The sequence below is a fragment of the Mustelus asterias genome, chromosome 12 (assembly GCF_964213995.1).
Source record: "Mustelus asterias chromosome 12, sMusAst1.hap1.1, whole genome shotgun sequence".
NCBI classification, from domain to species: domain Eukaryota; kingdom Metazoa; phylum Chordata; class Chondrichthyes; order Carcharhiniformes; family Triakidae; genus Mustelus; species Mustelus asterias.
The window spans coordinates 51847013-51870589 of NC_135812.1; the positions used below are offsets into that span (position 1 = coordinate 51847013).

At 44.2% G+C, this 23577-nt stretch overlaps 1 protein-coding gene across 2 annotated transcripts in view; it reads right to left on the minus strand.

Moving 5' to 3' along the window:
- sh2b2 (SH2B adaptor protein 2) overlaps nucleotides 1-23577 on the minus strand; it is a 118556-nt gene that overhangs the window by 43288 nt on the left and 51691 nt on the right. For both annotated transcript variants that reach the window (XM_078225216.1, XM_078225215.1), the window contains exons 3-5: nucleotides 14828-14929; nucleotides 11578-11669; nucleotides 3360-3466 (exon numbers count right to left, since the gene is read on the minus strand). In XM_078225216.1, coding sequence (XP_078081342.1) covers nucleotides 3360-3466; nucleotides 11578-11669; nucleotides 14828-14929 — 301 coding nt within the window. The remainder of the gene's footprint in view (nucleotides 1-3359; nucleotides 3467-11577; nucleotides 11670-14827; nucleotides 14930-23577) is intronic.

The window sequence follows — 23577 nt, forward strand, 5'->3', positions numbered from 1 at the left end:
TCAAGCCTAGTCAAAGAGAAAAAGGAAGCATTTGTCAAAGCTGGGAACACACGAAGCAAGTGTGGAATACAAGGAAATAGAAAGAAACTTAAGCAAGGAGTAAGAAGGGCTAAAAGGGGCATGAAAAAGCATTGGCCAGCAGGATTAAGGAAAATCCCAAAGCTTTTTATACATAAATAAAGAGCAAGAGGGTAGCCAGGGAGAGGGTTGGCCCACTCAAGGACAAGGGAGGGAATCTATGCGTGGAGCCAGAGGAAATGGGTGAGATATTAAATGAATACTTCGCGTAAGTATTCACCAAAGAGAAGGACTTGGTGGATGATGAGTCTGGGAAAGGATGTGTAGATAGTTTGAGTCATGTTGAGATCAAAAAGGAGGTGGTATTGGGGTTTTTGAGAAACATTAACGTAGACAAGTCCCCAGGACCTGATGGGATACACCCCAGAATACTGAGAGAGGCAAGGGAGGAAATTGCTGGGGCCTCGAGAGAAATCTTTGTATCCTCACTGGCAGCAGGGGAGGTCCCAGAGGAATGGAGAATAGCCAATGTTGTTCCTTTGTTTAAGAAGGGTAGCAAGAATAATCCAGGTAATTACAGGCCGGTGAGCCTTACATCAGTGATAGGGAAATTATTGGAGAGGATTCTTCGAGACAGGATTTATCCCCACTTGGAAATAAGTGGACGTATTAGTGAGAGGCAACATGGTTTTGTGAAGGGGAGGTCGTGTCTCACAAATTCGATCGAGTTTTTCGAGGAAGTGACGAAGATGATTGATGAGGGTAGTCTACATGGACTTCAGTAAGGCCTTTGACAATGTCCCTCATGGCAGACTTGTGCAGAAGGTGAAGTCGCATGGGAGGTGGATACAGAACTGGCTCGGTCACTGATGTTCGGGTAAGCATTCTCCAAGGTGGCCTTCACAACACACGACAGCGCAGAGCCGCTGAGCAGAGACTGATAGCCAGGTTCCGCACACATGAGGACGGCCTCAACCGGAATCTTGGGTTCATGTCACACTATCTGTAACTCCCACAACTTGCCTGGACTTGCAATGTCTCACTGGTTGTCTCTTTAACCTGTGCTAATGCTCTCTCCGCTCACATTGTCTGTACCTTTAAGACTTGATTAGCTGTAAAGACTCACATTCCAATCATTATTCATTATTCTGTAAATTGAGTTTGTGTCTTTATATGCCCTGTTTGCTGTTTATGAGCAGATCTTCCACTCACCTGACGAAGGAGCAGCGCTCCGAAAGCGAGTGACGTTTGCTACCAAATAAACCTGTTGGACTTTAACCTGGTGTTATTAGACTCCTTACTGTGTTTACCCCAGTCCAACGCCGGCCTCTCCACATCGGTCAAAGAAGATAGAGGGTAGCAGTGGAAGGGTGCGTTTCTGAATGGAGGGCTGTGACAAGTGGTGTTCCTCAGGGATCAGTGCTGGGACCTTTGCTATTTGTAATATATATAAATGATTTAGAGGAAAATGGAACTGGATTGATTAGTAAGTTTGCGGATGACTCAAAGATTGGTGAATTTGTGGATAGTGATGAGGACCATCAGAGGATAGAGCAGGATATAGACCAGTTGGAGACTTGGGCGGAGAGATGGCAGATGGAGTTTAATCTGGACAAATGTGAGGTAATGCATTTTGGAAGGTCTAATACAGATAGGAAATATACAGTAAATGGCAGAACCTTTCAGAGTATTGATAGGCAGAGGGATCTGGGTGTACAGGTACACAGGTCACTGAAAGTGGCAATGCAGGTGGAGAAGGTAGTTAAGAAGGCATACGGCATGTTTGCCGTCATCGGCCGGGGTATTGAGTTTAAAAATTGGGAAGTCATGTTGCAGCTTCATAGAACCTTAGGTAGGCTGCACTTGGAATATAGTGTTCAATTCTGGTCGCCACACTACCAGAAGGATGTGGAGGCTTTGGAGAGGGTACAGAAAAGATGTACCAGGATGTTGCCTTGTATGGAGGGCATTAGCTATGAGGAGAGGTTGGAGAAACTTGGTTTGTTCTCACTGGAACGATGGAGGTTGAGGGGCGACCTGATACAAGTCTACAAGATTTGAGAGGCATGGACAGAGTGGATAGTCAGAAGCTTTTTCCCAGTGTGGAAGAGTCAATTACTAGGGGGCATAGGTTTAAGGTGCGAGGGGCAAGGTTTAAAGGTGATGTACGAGGCAGATTTTTTTACACAGAAAGTGGTGGGTGTCTGGAACGTGTTGCCGGGGGAGGTAGTGGAAGAGGATACGATAGTGACTTTTAAGAGGCGTCTTGACAAGTACATGAATAGGATGGGAATAGAGGGATATCGTCCCCGGAAGGGTAGGGAGTTTTAGTTCAGTCGGGCAGCATGGTCGGTGCAGGCTTGGAGGGCCGAAGGGCCTGTTCTTGTGCTGTAATTTCCTTTGTTCTTTGTTAAATCTCATGGGATCCAGGGTGAGGTAGCCAATTGGACAATTGGATACAAAATTGGCTTGACGACAAAAGACAGAGGATTGTTGTAGAGGGTTGTTTTTCAAACTGGAGGCCTGTGACCAGTAGTTTGCGTCAGGGATCAGTGCTGGGTCCACTGTTATTTGTTATTTATATAAATGATTTGGATGAGAATTTAGGAGGCATGTTTAGTAAGTTTGCAGATGACACCAAGATTGGTGGCATAGTGGACGGTGAAGGAAGATTATCTAGGATTGCAATGGGATCTTGATCAATCAGGCCAGTGGGCTGATGAATGGCAGATGGAGTTTGGTTTAGGTAAATGCGAGGTGATGCGTTTTGGTAGATCAAATCGGGGCAGGACCTACTCAATTAATGGTAGGGCGTTGGGAAGAGTTATAAAACAAAGAGATCTAGGAGTACAGGTTCATAGCTCCTTGAAAGTGAAATCACAGGTGGACATGATGGTGAAGAAGGCATTCAGCATGCTTGGTTTCATTGGTCAGAACATTGAATAGAGGAGTTGGGACGTCTTAATGAAGTTGTACAAAACATTAATAAGGCTACACTTGCAATACTATGTCCAGTTCTGGTAACCCTATTATAGAAAGAATATTATTAAACTAGAAAAAGCGCAGAAAATATTTACCAGGATGCTACCGGGACTTGATGGACGAGTGAGTGGGCTCCTGATACTGCTCCGCAAAGCAGGTGATTTCTATGGGTGACGATCTGTCAGGCCAGCTTTCTGCCCAGGGGACACATTGGAAATCTACCTCCACAATCCAATCATGGAGTCTTATCCAGTTCCAATCCATTGAGGTCTCTGAATCCATTCTGAATGACATTCTCCCTCTGAACAGGAAATAGAGCCAGTTCCAGCAGAACAGGAAGAGGAGCCACAGACACTTACCATCTGACAGGATGTCACAGCTGCAAGCAGGAACTGAGGGCAATTCCCTACTGGGCATGCTCATTGCGTGTGGACAAGATGTTAACTCCAAGTCTTCTTCACTATCTCTGCAAAGGAATAGGGTGAAACTCAGATTTGGATTTATATTAACACGCCTTTGCACGAAGGAGTGGCTGTTTGGTTTAAGACAACAGGAATTCTTTATATAAAAACAATGATATGCTGCAATAGGTTGGAAGAAGCTGGCCTAGGTTTGGGTGTTGGAAACAGCAGGAGGATTGGACATTCACTTCCTGATTTTCCTCCCGCATTTACCATGGCCAATCCACCCAACCTGCACAGCTTTGGACTATAGGAGGAAACTGGAGCACCCGAAGGAAACTCACACAGACACAGGGAGAATGTGCAAACTCCACACAGTCACCCATGGCTGGAATTGAACCCGGGTCCCTGGTGTTGTGAGGCAGCATTGCTGACCACTGTGCCACCCCTCTTGCTGCAGGTCACATGGATCCACAAGAGAAAGCCTGACAGGAGGCCCCCCAGGTGTGAATTTTCTGAACTGAGGCAGAGGGGCCTTGGAATGATCTCCAATTTAGCCTCAAATGCTTAATATTTCTGAACTCTATGGCCATGGCCCACAAATACTTGAGCAAATTGCCCCCTCTGGGGGAAGAGGGAGGGGGGGTGGGGTGGGTCCCAATTTCAGGCTCCCGCTTGCTGCCAAGTGTTCACCATGATCCTTGAGCCTGGAAACTCGGTTGGAGTCATGGCCATGGCAGGTTTATACCATCCACCTCAACCATTCCCAGTGGTACTGACTTCAACATTCTAACCACTCTCTGGATAAAGATGTTTCTATTAAATTTCCTGTTCATTTATCGGTAACTACTTTATATTGATGGCACCTAGTTTTGGTCTCCCTCACCAATGAAAATATCTTTATTTCCATCAATCACTAAACACCTCTAGCTAGTATCCCTTAGCCTTCTCTTTGCTAGAGAAAACGTCTTTAGCCTATTCAGTCTTTCCTGATAGCTGTTACCTCTCTGTTCTGCCATCATCCATCTCAATCTTATTTCCACTTCTTCAAGAAAGGCAAGAACTGTACACAATATTCCAATTATAGTCTAACTAAAGTGTTAAAAACTTTACCATAACCTCTCTGTTTTTCAATTCTGTCTCTTTTGAATTGAAGCCCTGTGCCTTGGGCAGCACGGTGGCACAGTGGTTAGCACAGCGCTAGGGACCCAGGTTTCGATTCCCACCTGGGTCACTGTCTGTGTGGAATCTGCACATCCTCCTTGTGTCTGCATTGGTTTCCTCCGGGTGCTCCGGTTTCCTTCCACAGTCTGAAATATGTGCTGGTTAGGTGCATTGGCCATGTTAAAGTGTACCCGAATAGGTGCCGGAGTGTGGCGGCCAGGGGATTTTCACAGTAACTTCATTGCAGTGTTAATGTAAGCCCACTTGTGACACTAATAAATAAACTTCATTTTTATGGTTTTATTAACTTTTGTTACTCCTTTTAGTGATTTGTATATCAGTGCCCCCAAAAACCTTTGCTCCTCTATTCCATTTTGAAATGTATTTTCCAAGGGGTATGCAGACTCCTTATTCTTCCCAACAAAATGTACCACTGTACACTTACTAGCCGAGAATTAATAAAGGCAGTTCTGTAAGTTTATTATTGTCTTCTTGTTGTCCAATACTGGAGGTCTGGGCACAGAGAATTGATAAAGAATGAAGGAGTGATGACTGGTACCAGGAGAGATGGCACAAACCTGTACAACATGTTGCCCATGGTTGCAAACCAACTAAGCATTGGGGGAATGGAATCCCTTTCATCTGATGAATGTTGCAGTATGCTATCCTGCTCCCAAATTCCAGACATGATTTCTGGATCAGTCATCCAGCTCTCTGGATTATTAGTCCATTAACATAACCACCATATTAGCTTTCTCTCTATCTATGGGGGTGGAGAACTAAGTGTTTATCCTGATGTATAGAGCTTAGGGAACCTCTCTTATACTGCAGTGCACCATCAATTCTTACTCAGAGTCTTAGAAAGTCCTGGGCAGCAGGGAAATTACCCATTGAACTTTAAACTTTGCAGGCAATTCCCACATCGGTCCACTTGTCAGGATCTCCACATGGCCACCTCTTCAAAATAATCAAGTTGGCGAGACATGACCTTCATCGTACAAAACAGTGCTGCCCGTCACTAATTAGTCCCTTTTCTTCCAAACGTGCATACATCCTGTCCCTCATTATATTCTCCAAAAGCTTCCCCACCACTGATGTCAGGCTTACCACCTATAATTTCCTGGATTATCCCTGCTTCCTTTCTTAAACAAGGGAACAACATTGCCTATTTTCCAGTCCTCCGGAACCTCGTCTGTGGTCAAAGAGGATATGAAGATATCTGGTCTCCTTATCTGAGGAAGGATGCTCTTGCTGTAGGGGGAGTGCAAGCACAGGTTTACCAGACTGATTCCTGAGATGGTGGGACTGATGTATGAGGAGAAATTGAGTCGATTAGGATTATATTCACTGGAGTTCAGAAGAATAAGGGGGGAATCTCATAGAAATCTATAGAATTCTAACAGGACTGGACAAGGTTGATGTAGGAAGGATGTTCCAGATGGTGGAGTGTCCAGAACCAGGGGTCACAGTCTGATGATACAGGGTAAACCTTTGATGAGGAGAAATTTCTTCACCCAAGGAGTAGTAGACCTGTGGAATTCACTACCACAGAAAGTAGTTGAGGCCAAAACATTGTGTGTTTTCAAGAAGGAGTTAGGTATAGGTCTTGGGATGAAAGAGATCAAAGGATTTGGGGGGTAAGGTGACTCACCTGATGAAGGAGCAGCGCTCCAAAAGCTCATGAGACCAAATAAACCTGTTGGACTTTAACCTGGTGTTGTGAGACTTCTTATTGTGCCTACTCCAGTCCAACGCCGGCATCTCCACATCATGGCTTTCAATAATCCGGATATTGAAAAGATTTGGTCCTATGACCCTATTTAGCTGCAGCCTGAAAGAAGCCTGTTGTCTAAAGGTGACTTTGACTTCTGTGACTTTGACACAGCCAATGCTGTTTATGTCCTGATGCGAGGCTACAGCAGATAAAGTGGTTCAGTGATAAATCCCTTAGTCAAGAGAAGGTCTTCACTGATGTTAAGGTAGGAGAAGCAGATCCTGATGATCATCTCTAGAAATGTAGTCCTGCCTAGTACCCTGCTCCTCCCCTCCTCCCACTTTAAGCAACTTGTCCTGTTCTGAAATATCATCCTTCATGATCCAAATCGTGCTCTATTCCAGAGGTAGCCCTTCCAGGCCAAGGATGTTTGATACAGATAATTTGTGAAAGTTGTGACATTTCCATGCTGCATGGCAGCTAGAATCATAGAATGGTTTGTCCCTGGGAGGGAGTCTGTTGTTAGATGCATAGGGACCGCCTTGTTCACCAACAGACAGTGGATGGTTATAATGATGCTCAGGTGAGCAGCCAACGCATACAGCTTTCAGATAAAGTTCCAGCACTTCATGAATGTGAAGGGAAGGAACCAAATCCTGACCTGACAGCTTCCCTTCTTTTCCTTCACCTCTTGTTTTCTTCATGGCTTGTCTGCTAATGAGCCTTTTCTATATATGAGCCGAGTGGTCTAAAGTGAGTCCTCCTCCTTTAAGTATTGGCTAATGCTTCTTCCGTGTCACATTCCGAATTGTTGAGATGAGATAAGGTGGTGTCTCTATCGAAGCTGTGGTCTGTTCTAGGTGAGACATAATGTTTGGGTGATAGTCAGCTGCTGAAATGTGAGAAGACATTTTGACAGAATGCCTGCTGGAAAAGGAGCAAAGATCATTTCCAGGTTAAGGCTGTGTCTGCAAAGGGCACTGTACTGCCCTATGGGCATTCATGGTCATGTTTGTATGTGTGTAATGACCAAAGTAATTGTGACTGCTGAACGTGCACAATATAATGTATGATGGAGATGGACGTGTGTATCTGATAAGGTCATTGTGTGACATCCTGGAATCAATATGACATTAAATCACTGCAATTCAGGTTTATCAGTAAGCTATTGAATATATCTGAGGAAGTATTGAATTTTATTGTATACAAACTGCTACATAGAGTTTGTGTGAAGTGTCAGAATGAATTAGTCAAAGCTTCTGTGTCAGTGAAAACATTACAAAAAAACATCAATGCTACAGTGTGAGAGAAAATATAAACAAGAACAGCAAGAAAAGTGTTCAAGTGAAAGAAGGACACTCTGGAGGGGGTGTAATGTCGTTTTAATGAGGGTTTGAGGTCTGGATAAAAGGTTACGAATTTATTCATGATTTCTAAGCACCAAGTCTTTGATAACTCTGTGGGAAATTGAATGTTTCGTTTCATTTTGATATGGTTCTTCAATTCAATCAAAATATAGTTCAAAAAGCAGAAATACTCAAGATTAGGTCTTCAGCCAAATTAAAATCAAATGCTGTTATTCAGTTATCTCCATGGCCGCATAAAGAATGTGGTGTGAGTGATTAATTTGTGCACATGATTGGCTGTCCCTTTTGAAACTAGCTGAAAATTATTCAAATCCTCGTTGGAATCTGAGTTAGTATAAATAGAGGAGGTTTAGCAGATGCACAAGGTAAATTGCACAGAGTTAGGAGTGGACAAATGTTTAAATCTGGGAATTTGGTAAGTGAGGGAATTCAGTGCATTGAAGTAGGAGCGGTCCAAGAGAGGCAGCCAGTGATAACGAGGGCCCAGGGCTGAAGTACAGAGGCGTGAGTTAGTTGTGCAGATAGATAATTGATGAGTTTTTAGCTAATTTTCCCCTCTAAACTGGGGCAGCAGTTTAAACTGATACCGGGAAGACACAAGTACTTAATTACATTTACAGGGTACCTGGTAACACCATGATATAACTATAGACAATTGTTTGAGTGATTTTCTAAATTTGAAACACAATTTGTGAAATAAAAACAAAATAAAGATATCAGGGCAGGTGATGTGTTGCAGCTGTAACATGTAGGGACTGGTGAATGTTTTGATATTGCCTTGTAGTGCATGCTGTTTAACATACTGATTAAGATACTAGTGAATTGTCAACACATCATCCTAGGCAGTGGTGCAAGTTAACATAGTAGACACATTAGGTGGAGCCGTGTCGATTAGGAGGTTAATACATGTATGAAGAGCTCTCCTGAAATCCTGTTGTTCTTCAATTTTTAAAAAAAGCTGTGTTTGATACATTTGTGTTAAAGCCAATAGCACAACATGGTGACAATATCATAGAATCCCCACAGGGCAGAAGGAGGCCATTCAGCCCCTGGAATCTGCACCAACTCTCTGACAGAGCATCTTATCCAGGCCCACCACCCACCCTATCCCAGTAACCCCATGCATATACCCTGCTAATCTCCCTAACTTACATACCTTTGGACACTAAGGGGCAATTTAGCATAGCCAATCCACCTAACCTACACATCTTTGGAATAGTGTGCAACGTGGTGACAGCAGTGTGCCACATGGTGACAGCGATTTGCATTTAGTGGCAGCAGTCATAAAGCAGTGACATCATTGGGCAACAGGAGAAGCCATAAAGCCTTGGGTAACACAGGGAAATGGATGGAAATAGCTTCAGCAGTGAAGTTTGGAACCTGGTCCAAAGATCACCCTTGAGAGTCAGTACTAGAGATAACTGAGGGTATATTGGATTGGTAGTTGACCAGAAAGGCAGTGTTCTGGTATAATGAGGCTGGATTGGGGCTATGTGATTGGACAGCTATTGAGCATCGTGAGTTTTTCCCACCAAAAAGAGCTCGGTGGGTGGGGTTTCCCAATGCAGAGGCTGAGAGCCCCGTTCTGTAGCCTCAAACCTTGAGCTGTGGCAGACGTCCAGTGCATTAAACGCAGTAGAGCTGCATTTTCTTCTTTCTCCACTGAGGAAAAGTCATTTAAAGGGAAGTCTTGGAAAAATGAATTCTTGAGAAGCAAGAAATGTTGATGCTATGGCAATGAAGTTAGGGATTTGAAGGCTCCAAATGTCCTTAGTGAATTGACATTGTTAAGGCAGCCATTGGAGTTGTGCTTCTCAGATCTAGCAGTTGCAGAGCCTGACAAGCAGGCAGTAAAGATAAAAATAGTGATTGACAATGAATATAGTTTCACTGTTTTCCTTTGGGATAGGAAATCTATGTGAACTATAATTTACTTGTTCATTTATTAATCAACAAATTGACAGTAAAAGTTCCAATCTCTGAATCACAAGGCACATTAGAAACCCTGTAAAGGCATAGGATAGATCCAGCAACCAAAGAAAATATTGCAGGAAGGTTTTCCATTCTTGGGCATGTACCCAAACATAACCCAGTGACTGAGGATATTCCCGAGGCAATGAGATTCTGAAAATTCCTGCATGGGATTCTGCTGAAATTGGGCGGCACGGTAGCACAGTGGTTAGCACTGCTGCTTCACAGCTCCAGGGTCCCGGGTTCGATTCCCGGCTCGGGTCACTGTCTGTGTGGAGTTTGCACATTCTCCTCGTGTCTGCGTGGGTTTCCTCCGGGTGCTCCGGTTTCCTCCCACAGTCCAAAGATGTGCGGGTTAGGTTGATTGGCCAGGTTAAAAATTGCCCCTTAGAGTCCTGAGATGCATAGGTTAGAGGGATTAGCGGGTAAAATATGTGGGGGTAGGGCCTGGGTGGGATTGTGGTCGGTGCAGACTCGATGGGCCGAATGGCCTCCTTCTGCACTGTAGGGTTTCTATGATTTCTATGGTTTCTATGAAACACAGAAGCTAACATATCAGGGATAAGAAAGGCAGAGAAGACACAGAACCATCCCTACTGCAACCGCTCGGGTTCAACACCAACTCTTTCGACCCCAAAGAAAGTTTCATAGGTTTGTTAAAAAGTATCGGATCTGTGAGTTATTAGCAGTATGCAAAGAACAACAAAGAACAAAGAAAATTACAGCACAGGAACAGGCCCTTCAGCCCTCCAAGCCTGCACCGACCATGCTGCCCGTCTGAACTAAAACTCCCTACCTTTCCGGGGACCATACCCCTCTATTCCCATCCTATTCATGTATTCGTCAAGACGTCCCTCAGAAGTCACTATTGCATCTGCTTCCACTACCTCCCCCGGCAGCGAGTTCCAGGCACCCACCACCCTCTGTGTAAAAAACTTGTGAAAGAAGTTTAACAACACCAGGTTAAAGTCCAACAGGTTTATTTGGTAGCAAAAGCCAAAAGTAGCATCTCCACATCATAAAAAACTTGTGTCCCAGGGAAACCCGAGTAATCTTGACTATTGGTAGATTTTAATCAGCGGAAAATTGACACAGGCTCACTTTTGTATAATTGTGCACAATTGCAAGTGAATATAACCCACTGATGATTCATTGACCCAGTGACCCTCCCAGCCTAACAATCTGCAGCATTATCTACTTTTGCAGGAATCCTTGATTGCTCCCATGAGAGAAGTGACATTTTGAAAGTTTGCTGCTCTCAGTTACCTTTGCATGACCTTATGAGGAGAGTGATCCATAGACTCCAGCATCAATTAAACTGTACTCCCAATAGAATCTTTTCCTGCTATTTTCACTGACACAAATTGATTCCTTGCTAGTAACATTCTTGAACCACCAGCTACATTTACTGTCATTCCTGCAGGAAGTGCAGAATCCAGTGGCTGTGTTTCCTCTGGTTAATCACATTGAGAATGGTTTCCAACATACAGTTTGACAAGGCAGGAATCTGAAAGAAGCTTAACAACACCAGAGACAAAGGGAATACAATTCACCCTGCTGCCATCAGACTTTTGAATGGACCTGCCTTGCACTAAGTTGATCTTTCTCTACACCCTAGCTATGACTGTAACACTACATTCTGCACTCTCTCCTTTCCTTCTCTATGAATGGTAATGCCTTGTCTGTGTAGTGTGCAAGAAACAATACTTTTCACTGTATATTAATACATGACAATAATAAATCAAAATCAAATCAAAACGAGTGAACATGAATAAGCAGCTTGGATGGAGTGTAAACCCCTAACTCTGTTAGCCATTTTGTGTTACTGCCCAAAACTAAATGTACCAAAGATCAATTATTATACCTGCTTCCATTTTGTGTGGTATATTTTTTCTATGTAAAATATTTCCATTCAACACTTCCCCAGGTCCAAGTATTTGAAAAGAGACATTCCTCTTACCCTGGATCCATGCAATCCTGAATGTCAGCCACCCAGGAGTGTTTCTGTAACGAGTCAATCGTTTCCAGGATGTACTCTGCACCATTCTCCACCTGCCACACAACAAATCAAACAGCCTTTCTAATATTTCACATCAACATGTCATCACGTGCATATTTGCAGCATTTTAGGTAATGTTTCTGAGCTCTGTGGTTCTACAACACTTTCAACTCTGCATTAATTAGTCAGCAGAATGCTTCATGGATCTTCATATCCAGGTCAAGGGGCCAGCGACAAAACTGCATGATCCTGTATCAGCTGTTAGACCAGGGCTCAAAGCCTGTGTTTTCTTATCTAGATTTTGAGTTCCATAATTCCCAGCTGGAAAGTTGCCAGAATCAGTGTAAAATATGTATTGGAAGCAAAACCGGCATATTCCCAGTTTGAAAATGGATTGTTACTGAGAAATAGCCAAAAACAGAGAAGAAAATAATTCCATGAAGTCCTTTTCACGAGCAATGTTGACATATCAACACCACTACAAAATTATAAATGTGAGTGGTGTAAGGAATGGTCAAAAGAAGCTTCACTGAGGATAGCTGGGATGTGGAGTTGTCTTACAGTGAATTTATACATCAGTCTCAGCAATCTTTCACATGTACAAAACTCTGGTGCGGCTGCATTTGGAGTATTGCGTACAGTTCTGGTCGCCGCATTATAGGAAAGATGTGGAAGTGTTGGAAAGGGTGCAGAGGAGATTTACCAGGATGTTGCCTGGTATGGTGGGAAAATCGTATGAGGAAAGGCTGAGGGGCTTGAGGTTGTTTTCGTTAGAGAAGAAGGTTAAGATGTGACTTAATAGAGGCATACAAGATGATCACAGGATTAGATAGGGTGGATAGTGAGAGCCTTTTTCCTCGGATGGTGATGGCTAACACGAGGGGACATAGCTTTAAATTGAGGGGTGAGAGATATAGGACAGATGTTAGAGGTAGGTTCTTTACTCTGAGAGTAGTAAGGGCGTGGAATGCCCTGCCTGCAACAGTGGTGGACTCGTCAACATTAAGAGCATTCAAATGGTCATTGGATAAACATAAGGATGATATTGGAATAGTGTAGGTTAGATGGGCTTTAGATTGGTTTCACTGGTCGGCGCAACATCGAGGGCCAAAGGGCCTGTACTGCGCTGTAATGTTCTATGGTCTATGTGTTGCTAAGGAAGAAATTACCACAGCAACTCTTTATTCCATGCAGGATTATTTCAACTTCAAAGGGACACTTGCACTCATTTATTATCCAACACACCATATTTGCCCATTTTGCTGCAAATAAAGGGAGGGGGGTGGGGAAGGTAGAGATTGGTGGCTGGCTGGCAGGGGTTGGGGGGGGGGGGGGGGGGTGGTGGAGAGATTGGTGGCCAGGGTGAGTGGATATCTTTCCCAATACTCTTTTCTCAGTCATTATTACTAACTTACATATTTTGTCTAACATTTGCATCTCTATGAATCATCATCATCCCAATGGGGGGAATCTACTTCCTGAGCCCTGGGAGTCTCAGGTAAAGATGCGTTATTCGCACAATCTGTGCACCTGCAAATGTTGGTGAAGGCAGTTTGCTGAGGAGACGACCGCACTGTCAGGGGGGAGGGAGGGGGAGAGGGGGAGGGAGGAAGGGGGAGAGGGGGAGGGAGGAGGTGGAGAGGGGGAGGGAGGGAGGTGGAGAGGGGGAGGGAGGGTGGTGGAGAGGGGGAGGGAGGGAGGGGGAGAAGGGGAGGGAGGGAGGAAAGGGGAAAGGGGAGGGGGGAGAGGGAAGGGGGAAGGGGGAAAGGGGAGGGAGGGGATTGAAGGCATTGTAGCTAAATTTGAAAATGACACAAAGATAGGTAGGAAAGTATGTTGTGAAGTGGACAGAAGGAGGTTGCAGATAGATATAAATAGGTTGAGTGAGTGGGTAAAAATCTGATTGATGGAGCATCATGTGGGAAAACGGGAAATTGTTCATTTTGGTAGGAAGAATAAAAAAGCAGAATATTAATTGAATGGAGAATTATTGCCGAATCCCGAGGTGCAGAGGGATCTAGGTGCTCTAGTGAATGAGTCGCAAAAGTTACTATGCAGGTACAGCAGGTAATTACGAAGGCTAATGGAATGCTATAATTTACTCTGAGAAGAATTTATTAAAAATAAAGACATGCTTATGAAGCCACATCTGAACAGTACAGTAAGTGACTTTCAAATTACCGCCTTACCTGCAGGCTTCATCATCTTTAAAACATTAGGGGTGGAATTTTCTGATCCCGCTCATCACAGGAACCGTGGCATGCAGGACAGGACCACACAAAGGTCCGTTGACCTTGGGCATGATTTTCCGGTCTTAGGGCGAGCATGGCCGGAGAATTCCACCCTTGGTTTACAACAGCTATCTCAAACACAGGTACTGGACAGTGCAGAGCAATATCGCTGTATAGCAAAGAATGATTTAAAAAATAGATGTCCTCAGCAGTTCCTGGATACATACTGTAGCAGCAAAGAAATTTGAAAAACACAGTTTGCAGAGTCTATACACTGTGGAGAATTCTGTCGAAAAGCAAAGTCCACAGAGACCCTCAACTAGCACAGGGTGCATTAATAAAGCAGTTTAAAAATTAAGTTTTGTTTAGTAAGAGGGCTACCTGAAAACACATCAAAAAACAATGTTCCTCGAATGTACAGAAAGCACAAAGTGGTGCTGATCACGAGCCAGACTCCACACAAAATCACTGGGCTGAGGCACACTGTGACACCATCATGTCCGGACACATACTTCAAAATAGGCAACAGCGCACTTTAAATTACACCCAGAAATCAAAAATAAAACTCTTTCAAACAAAACCATTTTAAAATGGAGCATCTATAACAGGGATTTACAGTATTAGAAAATCATGGTGCTTTCTCACAAAGTGCTTCAGGCATATCTTCATTCAGAACTGTTCTCCTGTCTGCCGTGCCTGCACACAAGTATTGCCCCATATCTGTGTGTGCCCATGCCTTAGATATTCCAGTTGTGATCAGACGTCTTGGCTGATTAGCTATAAAATTATAACTCCAGTGTAGGTACAGATAGAAAATACTTCAATAAACACACTTCAAACACAATGCTAAACGTACTTTGAAAGAAAAGTTCCTGAACAACACCAAGAGGAATCAATACTTCTACGTTGATCAATAATAAAAGACATGCATTGTTACTTGTGGTAACCACTAGCTGATCACAACATCATCCCACACACACCTTCAGCACAAACGTGTTGTCTTTATCTGGCATTTCCAGCGGCATTGTGGTCCTGACCTTGACGATTGCAGAGAGTGGGATGCTGACTCTGGGCTTTGTAGACTGTTAAAGAAAGAATCAGGTTATTGTGTGTCACTGATTACACCAAAACATCCAACAAAGTTTACACATTAGCCAAATCCTCATGGTGTTGCAGTAAAGATCAACCCAGACTACCTTAATGGAGGGCAAATCCCTGTTCAGATTAACATCTCATTCAAATCCATGTCATGTTTCTCAGTTTACTTTCTATCTTTCATCACTTCCCTGCTGCCCGGCCAGTCTTGTGACTGACAGATTCTTGGTCAAGAGTTATGGGGAGGAAGCAGGAAAGTGGAGTTATGGTTACAATCAGAACAATGATCTTACTGAATAGTGGAGAAGGCTCGAGAAGCCAATTGGCTTTGTCCTGCTCCTATTTCCTCTGTCCTTATAGAGTCATAGAGGTTTACAGCATGGAAACAGGCCCTTCGGCCCAACTTGTCCATGCGGCCTTTTTTTTAAACCCCTAAGCTAATCCCAATTGCCCGCATTTGACCCATATCCCTATATACACATTGTACCCATGTAACTATCTAAATGCTTTTTAAAAGACAAAATTGTACCCGCCTCTACTACTACCTCTGGCAGCTTGTTCCAGACACTCACCACCCTCCGTGTGAAAGAAATTGCCCCTCTGGACACTTTCGTATCTCTCCCCTCTCACCTTAAACCTATCCCTGTAACCCCACATATTTACCCTGCTAATCCCCTGACACTAGGGTCAATTTAGCATGGCCAATCAACCTAACCCATACATCCTTGGAGTGCGGGAAGGAACCGGAGCACCCGGAGGAAACTCACGCAGACACGGGGAGAATGTGTTAACTCCACACAGACAGTGGCCCGAGGCCAGAATTGAACCCGGGTCCCTGGCGCTGTGAGGCAGCAGTGCCAACCACAGTGCCACCATGCCACCCACAGTGCAAAAACTCAGCCCAGGGTCAAAGGTTGCTACAAGTGTTGTTCAGTCTCAGATGTTGTCTGGGAGTGGGATGGAGTTAGTTGATAGGGAACAAAGTTTATGTAATTGGGGGAAATTTCAGCTCATCCTGCACTGAATGTTGGACAACCAGTCTGATCATTGAGTGAGTGTGGATGGTCTGGAGAAAAGATAGAGCTATCTGTCGACAGCATGCCAGTGAAAATAACACTGCCTTTTCAGATGATGTTGTCTAGGATGAGAAATAGGAGGGGGACAAGAATATATCCTTGAGGTAACAGTACAAGAAAGGGAAGTGAAGCCATTGACAGTGATTCTCTGGCTATGATTAGATAGTTAAGAATGGAAGCTGGCAAGTGCAATCCCACCCAGTTGGAGAAGTGTTGGGGGAGGATAGTGTGGTTAACCATGTCAAAGGCTGCAGGCAGGCTGCGAAGAACATGGACAGGTAGTTTACCACAGTCACAATGACATGGGACTTTTGAATTTGAGCCATTTCAGTACTGTGATATCTTCAGGAAGTAACAGACTATCCAGGTAAAGGAAAGGCAGTAAATGTATAAATGAATAGGTGTCACTCAGGAGACTTGTTGCTAAAATAAAGTCACATGGTATTAAAAAGAGTGAGACTGTGTGGATAGGAGGTTAGAGGTCATGGTTAATAGATTTTTGTCGAGATGAAGGATATTATCAGGTTTTTCCCCTAAGGGATGAGTGTTGGAATCATTGTTCTTCTCAATGTATATCTGGACTTGGGCACAGGGCAAAACTTGCAAAGGTCACAAATTATAACATGAATAATTATTGAGAGGAGCATAAACAACCTTAGGAGGACCAGAGCTGATAGATGACATTTAATGCAGAGAAACAAGAGAAGCTTCATTTTAGGAGGAGGAAATGTACATGAAATGATAACTCTGGTAGATTTATCAGAATGATGCCTCAGACTCCAAGTAGTAAATTATTGAGGAGAGATTGCACAAACCAGGATTGTATCTGTGTGTGTGTGTTGTGTTTTGAGTAAGAATTGGAGTGTAAGGGCTGGATTTTCGGAGAATCAGGAAGACTTTGCAGACATCGTGGGCCGAAGGGCCTGTTCTGTGCTGTACTGTTCTATGTTCCATGTAGCATCAGCAAATCTAGAAACTTTACTGTCTGTCTCTTTGTCTCGGTAAAAGTAACAGTGTTGTTGTGGTGGAAGATTTTAACTTCCCTCTATATTGACTGGGACTCACTTCGTGCTAGGGGCATGGATGGGGCAGAGTTTGTAAGGAGCCTCGAGGAGGGCTTCTTGAAACAATATGTAGATAGTCCAACTAGAGAAGGGGCCACACTGGACCTGGTATTGGGGAATGAGCCCAGCCAGATAGTCGACGTTTCAGTAGGGGAGCAGTTCGGGGACAGTGAGCACAATTCAGTAAGCTTTAAGGTACTGATGGATAAAGATAAATGTAGTCCTCAAGTTAAGGTCCTAGATTGGAGGAAGGCTAATTCCAACAATGTTAGGCAGGAACTGAAGAATGTAGATTAGGGGCAGATGTTTGAGGGCAAATCAACATCTGGCATGTGGGGGGCTTTCAAGTGTAAGTTGATAGGGATTAAGGACCAGCACATTCCTGTAAGGATGAAGGATCAGTATGGCAAGTTTTGGGAAGCTTGGATGACAAGAGATATTGTGAGCTTAGTCAAAGAGAAAAAGGAAGCATTTGTCAAGGCTAGGAGGCTGGGAACACATGAAACAAGTGTGGAATACAAGGAAAGTAGAAAGAAACTTAAGCAAGGAGTAAGGGCTAAAAGGGGTCACGAAAAATCAGTGGCCAGCAGGATTAAGGAAAATCCCAAGGCTTTTTATACATATATATAAAGAGCAAGAGGGTAGCCAGGGAGAGGGTTGGCCCATTCAAGAACGGGGGAGGGAATCTATGTGTGGAGCTGGAGGAAATGGGTGAGGTATTAAATGAGTACTTTGCGTAAGTATTCACCAGAGAAGGTGGATGATGAGTCTAGGAAAGGATGTGTAGATAGTTTGGGTCATGTTGAGATCAAAAAGGAGGAGGTATTGGGGTTCTTGAGAACATTAAGGTAGACAAGTCCCCAGGGCCTGATGGGATATACCCCAGAATACTGAGAGAGGCAAGGGAGGAAATTGCTGGGGCCTTGAGAGAAATCTTTGTATCCTCACTGGCTACAGGGGAGGTCATGATGTGGAGATGCCGGCGTTGGACTGGGGTAAACACAGTAAGAAGTTTAACAACACCAGGTTAAAGTCCAAAATATATATTCCATTGAAAAACAAAAACGCAGTGAGAAAGATCCATCATAGTTTATTCAGAGGGTTAAAGATAGTATCAGTTTAAAAGAAGCTTATAGGGGTACATTTCCCATTCCGCCCACCATGGGAATCACAGCGGGTGAGGGGCGGACTATGGAAAGGTCCACTGACCTCGGGCAGATTTCTTTCTGGTTCCGGGGTGAGCATGGCTGGAAAATCTTGCCCATAGTGGTGGGTGGAATGGGATTCGATAGAGGTGTATAAGATTTTGATGGGGAGAGATAGAGTGAATGCAAGCAGGCTTTTTCCACTGAGGCTAGGGGAGAAAAAAACCAGAGGACATGGGTTAAGGGGGAAAAGTTTAAAGGGAATATTAGGGGGGGCTTCTTCACGCAGAGAGTGGTGGGAGTTTGGAATGAGCTGCCAGATGAGGTGGTGAATGCGGGCTCACTTTTAACATTTAAGAAAAACTTGGACTGTTCAAGGATGAGAGGGCTGTGGAGGGATATGGTCCAGGTGCAGGTCAGTGGGACTAGGCAGAAAAATGGTTCGGCACAGCCAAGAAGGGCCAAAAGGCCTGTTTCTGTGCTGTAATGTTCTATGGTTCTATGGTTCACTACCTCCCCCGGCAGTGATTTCCAGGCACCCACCACACTGTAAAAAACTTACCTCGTACATCTCCCTTCAACCTTGCCCCTCGCACCTTAAACCTGTGCCCCCAAGTAATCGACTCTTCCACCCTGGGAAAAAGATTCTGACTATCCACCCTGTCCATGCCCCTCATAATCTTGTAGACTTCTATCAGGTCGCCCCTCAACCTCCGTCATTCCAGTGAGAACAAGCCAAGTTTCTCCAACCTCTCCTCATAGTAATGCCCTCTATGCCAAGAAACATCCTGGTAAATCTTTACTATACCCTCTCCAAAGCCTCCACATCCTTCTGGTAGTGTGGCGACCAGAATTGAACACTATATTCCAAATGCGGCGTAACTAAGGTTCTATAGAGCTGCAACATGACTTGCCACTTTTTAAACTCATTGCCCCGGCCGATGAAGGCAAGAATGCCTTATGCCTTTTTGACTACCTTCTCCATCTGCATTGCCACTTTCAGTGACATGTGTACCTGTGCACCCAGATCCCTTTGCCTATCAATACTCCTAAGGGTTCTGCCATTTACTGTATATTTCCTATCTGTATTAGACCTTCCAAAATGTATTATAGGCGAAGGAGAATCCAAAGAGCTTCTACAAATACATAAAGGGCAAAAGAGTAACAAGGGAGAGAGTAGGGCCTCTTAAAGATCAACAAGGTCATCTATGTGCGGATCCACGAGAGATGGGAGAGATCCTAAATGAATATTTCTCATCAGTATTTACTGTTGAGAAAAGCATGGATGTTAGGGAACTTGAGGAAATAAATAGTGATGCCTTGAGGAGTGTCAATATTACAGAGGAGCAGGTGCTGGAAGTATTAAAGCACATCAAGGTAGATAAATCCCCAGACCTGATGAAATATTACCTAGGACGTTGTGAGAGGCTAGGGAGGAAATTGTGGGTCCCCTGGCCGAGATATTTGAATCATCGATAGTCACGGGTAAGGTGCCTGAAGATTGGAGAGTGGCAAATGTTGTGCCTTTGATTAAAAAGGGCGGCAGGGAAAAGCCTGGGGACTACAGGCCAGTGAGCCTCACATCTGTGGTGGGTAAATTGTTGGAAGGTATTTTGAGAGACAGGATCTACAGGAATTTAGAGATGCAAGGACTGATTAGAGACAGTCAGCATGGCTTTGTGAGTGGAAAATCATGTCTCACAAATTTAATTGAGTTTTTTGAAGGGGTAACCAAGAAGGTAGATGAGGGCAGTGCAGTTGATGTTGTCTACATGGACTTTAGCAAGGCCTTTGACAAGGTACCACATGGTGGGTTGTTGCATAAAGTTAAATCTCACGGGATCCAGGGTGAGGTATCTAATTGGATACAAAATTGGCTTCTTGACAGGTGGTTGTAGAGGGTTGTTTTTCAAACTGGAGACCTGTAACCAGCGGTGTGCCTCAGGGATCAGTGCTGGGTCCACTGTTATTTGTCATTTATATTAATGATTTGGATGAAAATATAGGGGGCATGGTTAGTAAGTTTGCAGATGACACCAAGATTGGCGGACAGTGAAGAAAGTTATCTCCAATTGCAACGGGATCTTGATCAATTGGGCTAGTGGGCTGACGAATGGCAGATGGAGTTTAATTTAGACAAATGCGAGGTGATGCATTTTGGTAGATTGAACCAGGGCGGGACTTACTCAGTTAATGGTAGAGTGTTGGGGAGAGTTAGAGAACAAAGAGATCTGGGGGTACATGTTCATAGCTCCTTGAAAGTGGAGTCGCAGGTGGACAGAGTGGTGAAGAGGGCATTCGGCATGCTTGGTTTCATCGGTCAGAACATTGAAAACAGGAGTTGGGACGTCTTGTTGAACTTGTACAAGACATTGGTAAGGCCACACTTGGAATACTGTGTGCAATTCTGGTCACCCTATTATAGAAAGGATATTATTAAACTAGAAAGAGTGCAGAAAAGATTTACTAGGCTGCTACCGTTACTTGATGGATTGAGTTAGAAGGAGAGGCTGAATAGACTGGGACTTTTTTCCCTGGAACGTAGGAGGCTGAGGGGTGACCTTATAGATGTCTATAAAATAATGAGGGGCATAGACAAGGTAGTCAATATCTTTTCCCAATGGTAGGGGAGTCTAAAACTAGAGGGCATAGGTTTAAGGTGAGAGGGGAGAGATACAAAAGTGTCCAGAGGGGCAAATTCTTTCACACAGAGGGTGGTGAGTGTCTGGAACAAGCTGCCAGAAGTAGTAGTAGAGGCGGGTACAATTTTGTCTTTTAAAAAGCTTTTAGATAGTTACATGGGTACGATGGGTAGAGAGGGATATGGGCCAAATGCGGGCAATTGAGATTAGTTTAGGGGTTTTTTTAAAAAAAGGGCGGCATGGACAAGTTAGGCCAAAGGGCCTGTTTCCATGCTGTAAACCTCTATGACTCTATGACTCGCATTTGTCTGGATTAAACTCCATCTGCCAACTCTCCGCCCAAGTCTCCAACCGATCTATATCCTGCTGTATCCTCTGATGGTCCTCATCACTGTCCACAAATCCAACAACGTTTGTGTCGTCCGCAAACTTATTAAACAAACCAGTTACATTTTCTTCCAAATCAGTGGAATGCCACTTGTCACAGCCCTCCATTCAGAAATGCACCCTTCCACTGCTACCCTCTGTCTTCTATGACCGATGATGTGGAGATGCCGGCGTTGGACTGGGGTAAACACAGTAAGGAGTCTAACAACACCAGGTTAAAGTCCAACCTTTCTATGACCGAGCCAGTTTTGTATCCACCTTGCCAGCTCACCTCTGATCCCATGCGACTTCACCTTCTGCACCAGTCTGCCATGAGGGACCTTGTCAAAGGCCTTACTAAAGTCCATGTAGACAACCTCCACTGCCCTACCCTCATCAATCATCTTCGTCACTTCCTCGAAAAACTCGATCAAGTTCGTGAGACACAACCCCCCCTTCACAAAACCATGTTGCCTCTCGCCAATACGTCCATTTATTTCCAAGTGGGAGTAAATCCTGTCTCGAAGAATCCTCTCCAATAATTTCCCTGCCACTGACATCAGGCTCACCAGCCTGTAATTACCTGGATTATTCTTGCCACCCTTCTTAAACAAAGGAACAACATTGGCTATTCTCCATTCCTCTGGGACCTCCCCTGTAAGAAGTTTAACAACACCAGGTTAAAGTTGGACTTTAACCTGGTGTTGTTAAACTTCTTACTGTGTTTACCCCAGTCCAACGCCGGCATCTCCACATCATGACCTCCCCTGTAGCTAGTGAGGATACAAAGATTTCTCTCAAGGCCCCAGCAATTTCCTCCCTTGCCTCTCTCAGTATTCTGGGGTATATCCCATCAGGCCCTGGGGACTTGTCTACCTTAATGTTCTCAAGAACCCCAATACCTCCTCCTTTTTGATCTCAACATGACCCAAACTATCTACACATCCTTTCCTAGACTCATCATCCACCTTCTCTGGTGAATACTTACGCAAAGTACTCATTTAATACCTCACCCATTTCCTCCAGCTCCACACATAGATTCCCTCCCCCGTTCTTGAATGGGCCAACCCTCTCCCTGGCTACCCTCTTGCTCTTTATATATATGTATAAAAAGCCTTGGGATTTTCCTTAATCCTGCTGGCCACTGATTTTTCGTGACCCCTTTTAGCCCTTACTCCTTGCTTAAGTTTCTTTCTACTTTCCTTGTATTCCACACTTGTTTCATGTGTTCCCAGCCTCCTAGCCTTGACAAATGCTTCCTTTTTCTCTTTGACTAAGCTCACAATATCTCTTGTCATCCAAGCTTCCCAAAACTTGCCATACTTATCCTTCATCCTTACAGGAATGTGCTGGTCCTTAATCCCTATCAACTTACACTTGAAAGCCCCCCACATGCCAGATGTTGATTTGCCCTCAAACATCTGCCCCTAATCTACATTCTTCAGTTCCTGCCTAACATTGTTGGAATTAGCCTTCCTCCAATCTAGGACCTTAACTTGAGGACTACATTTATCTTTATCCATCAGTACCTTAAAGCTTACTGAATTGTGCTCACTGTCCCCGAACTGCTCCCCTACTGAAACGTCGACTATCTGGCTGGGCTCATTCCCCAATACCAGGTCCAGTGTGGCCCCTTCTCTAGTTGGACTATCTACATATTGTTTCAAGAAGCCCTCCTCGAGGCTCCTTACAAACTCTGCCCCATCCATGCCCCTAGCACGAAGTGAGTCCCAGTCAATATAGAGGGAAGTTAAAATCTTCCACCACAACAACACTGTTACTTTTACATCTTGTCGAAATCTGCCTGCATATCTGTTCCTCTATCTCCCGCTAGCAGTTGGGCGGCCTATAGTAAACCCCAACATTGTGACTACGCCCTTCATATTCCTGAGCTCTACCCATAGTGCCTTGCTGTATGAGCCCTCCTGTATGAGTTTGAAAAGAGATAACTGCAGAGATGCGCTGCCTATGATTTTCCAAATTGCCTAGATTATTAGAATGGTCCCAGCAGACTGGAAGTTAGCAAATAGAACACCATTATTCAATAAAGGGAGAGGGGCAGGGAGAGGAGAAGACTGGGAACTATAGGCCTGTTAGCCTGACTGCAACCATCAGGAAAGGCTGGAATCTATTATTAAGGAAGTCTTAACAATACACTTGAAAAAGCATAGCACGATTAGAACAAGTCAAGTATTTTAAAGCCAATTTGACAATTTTTTGAGGATGTAGCGAGTAGGATAGATGAAGGGGAACTAGTAGATGTTGTATACTTGGATTTCCAAAAAGCATTTGATAAGGTGCCACACATACACAAAGTAAGGACAAATGGAGTACGGGGTGAT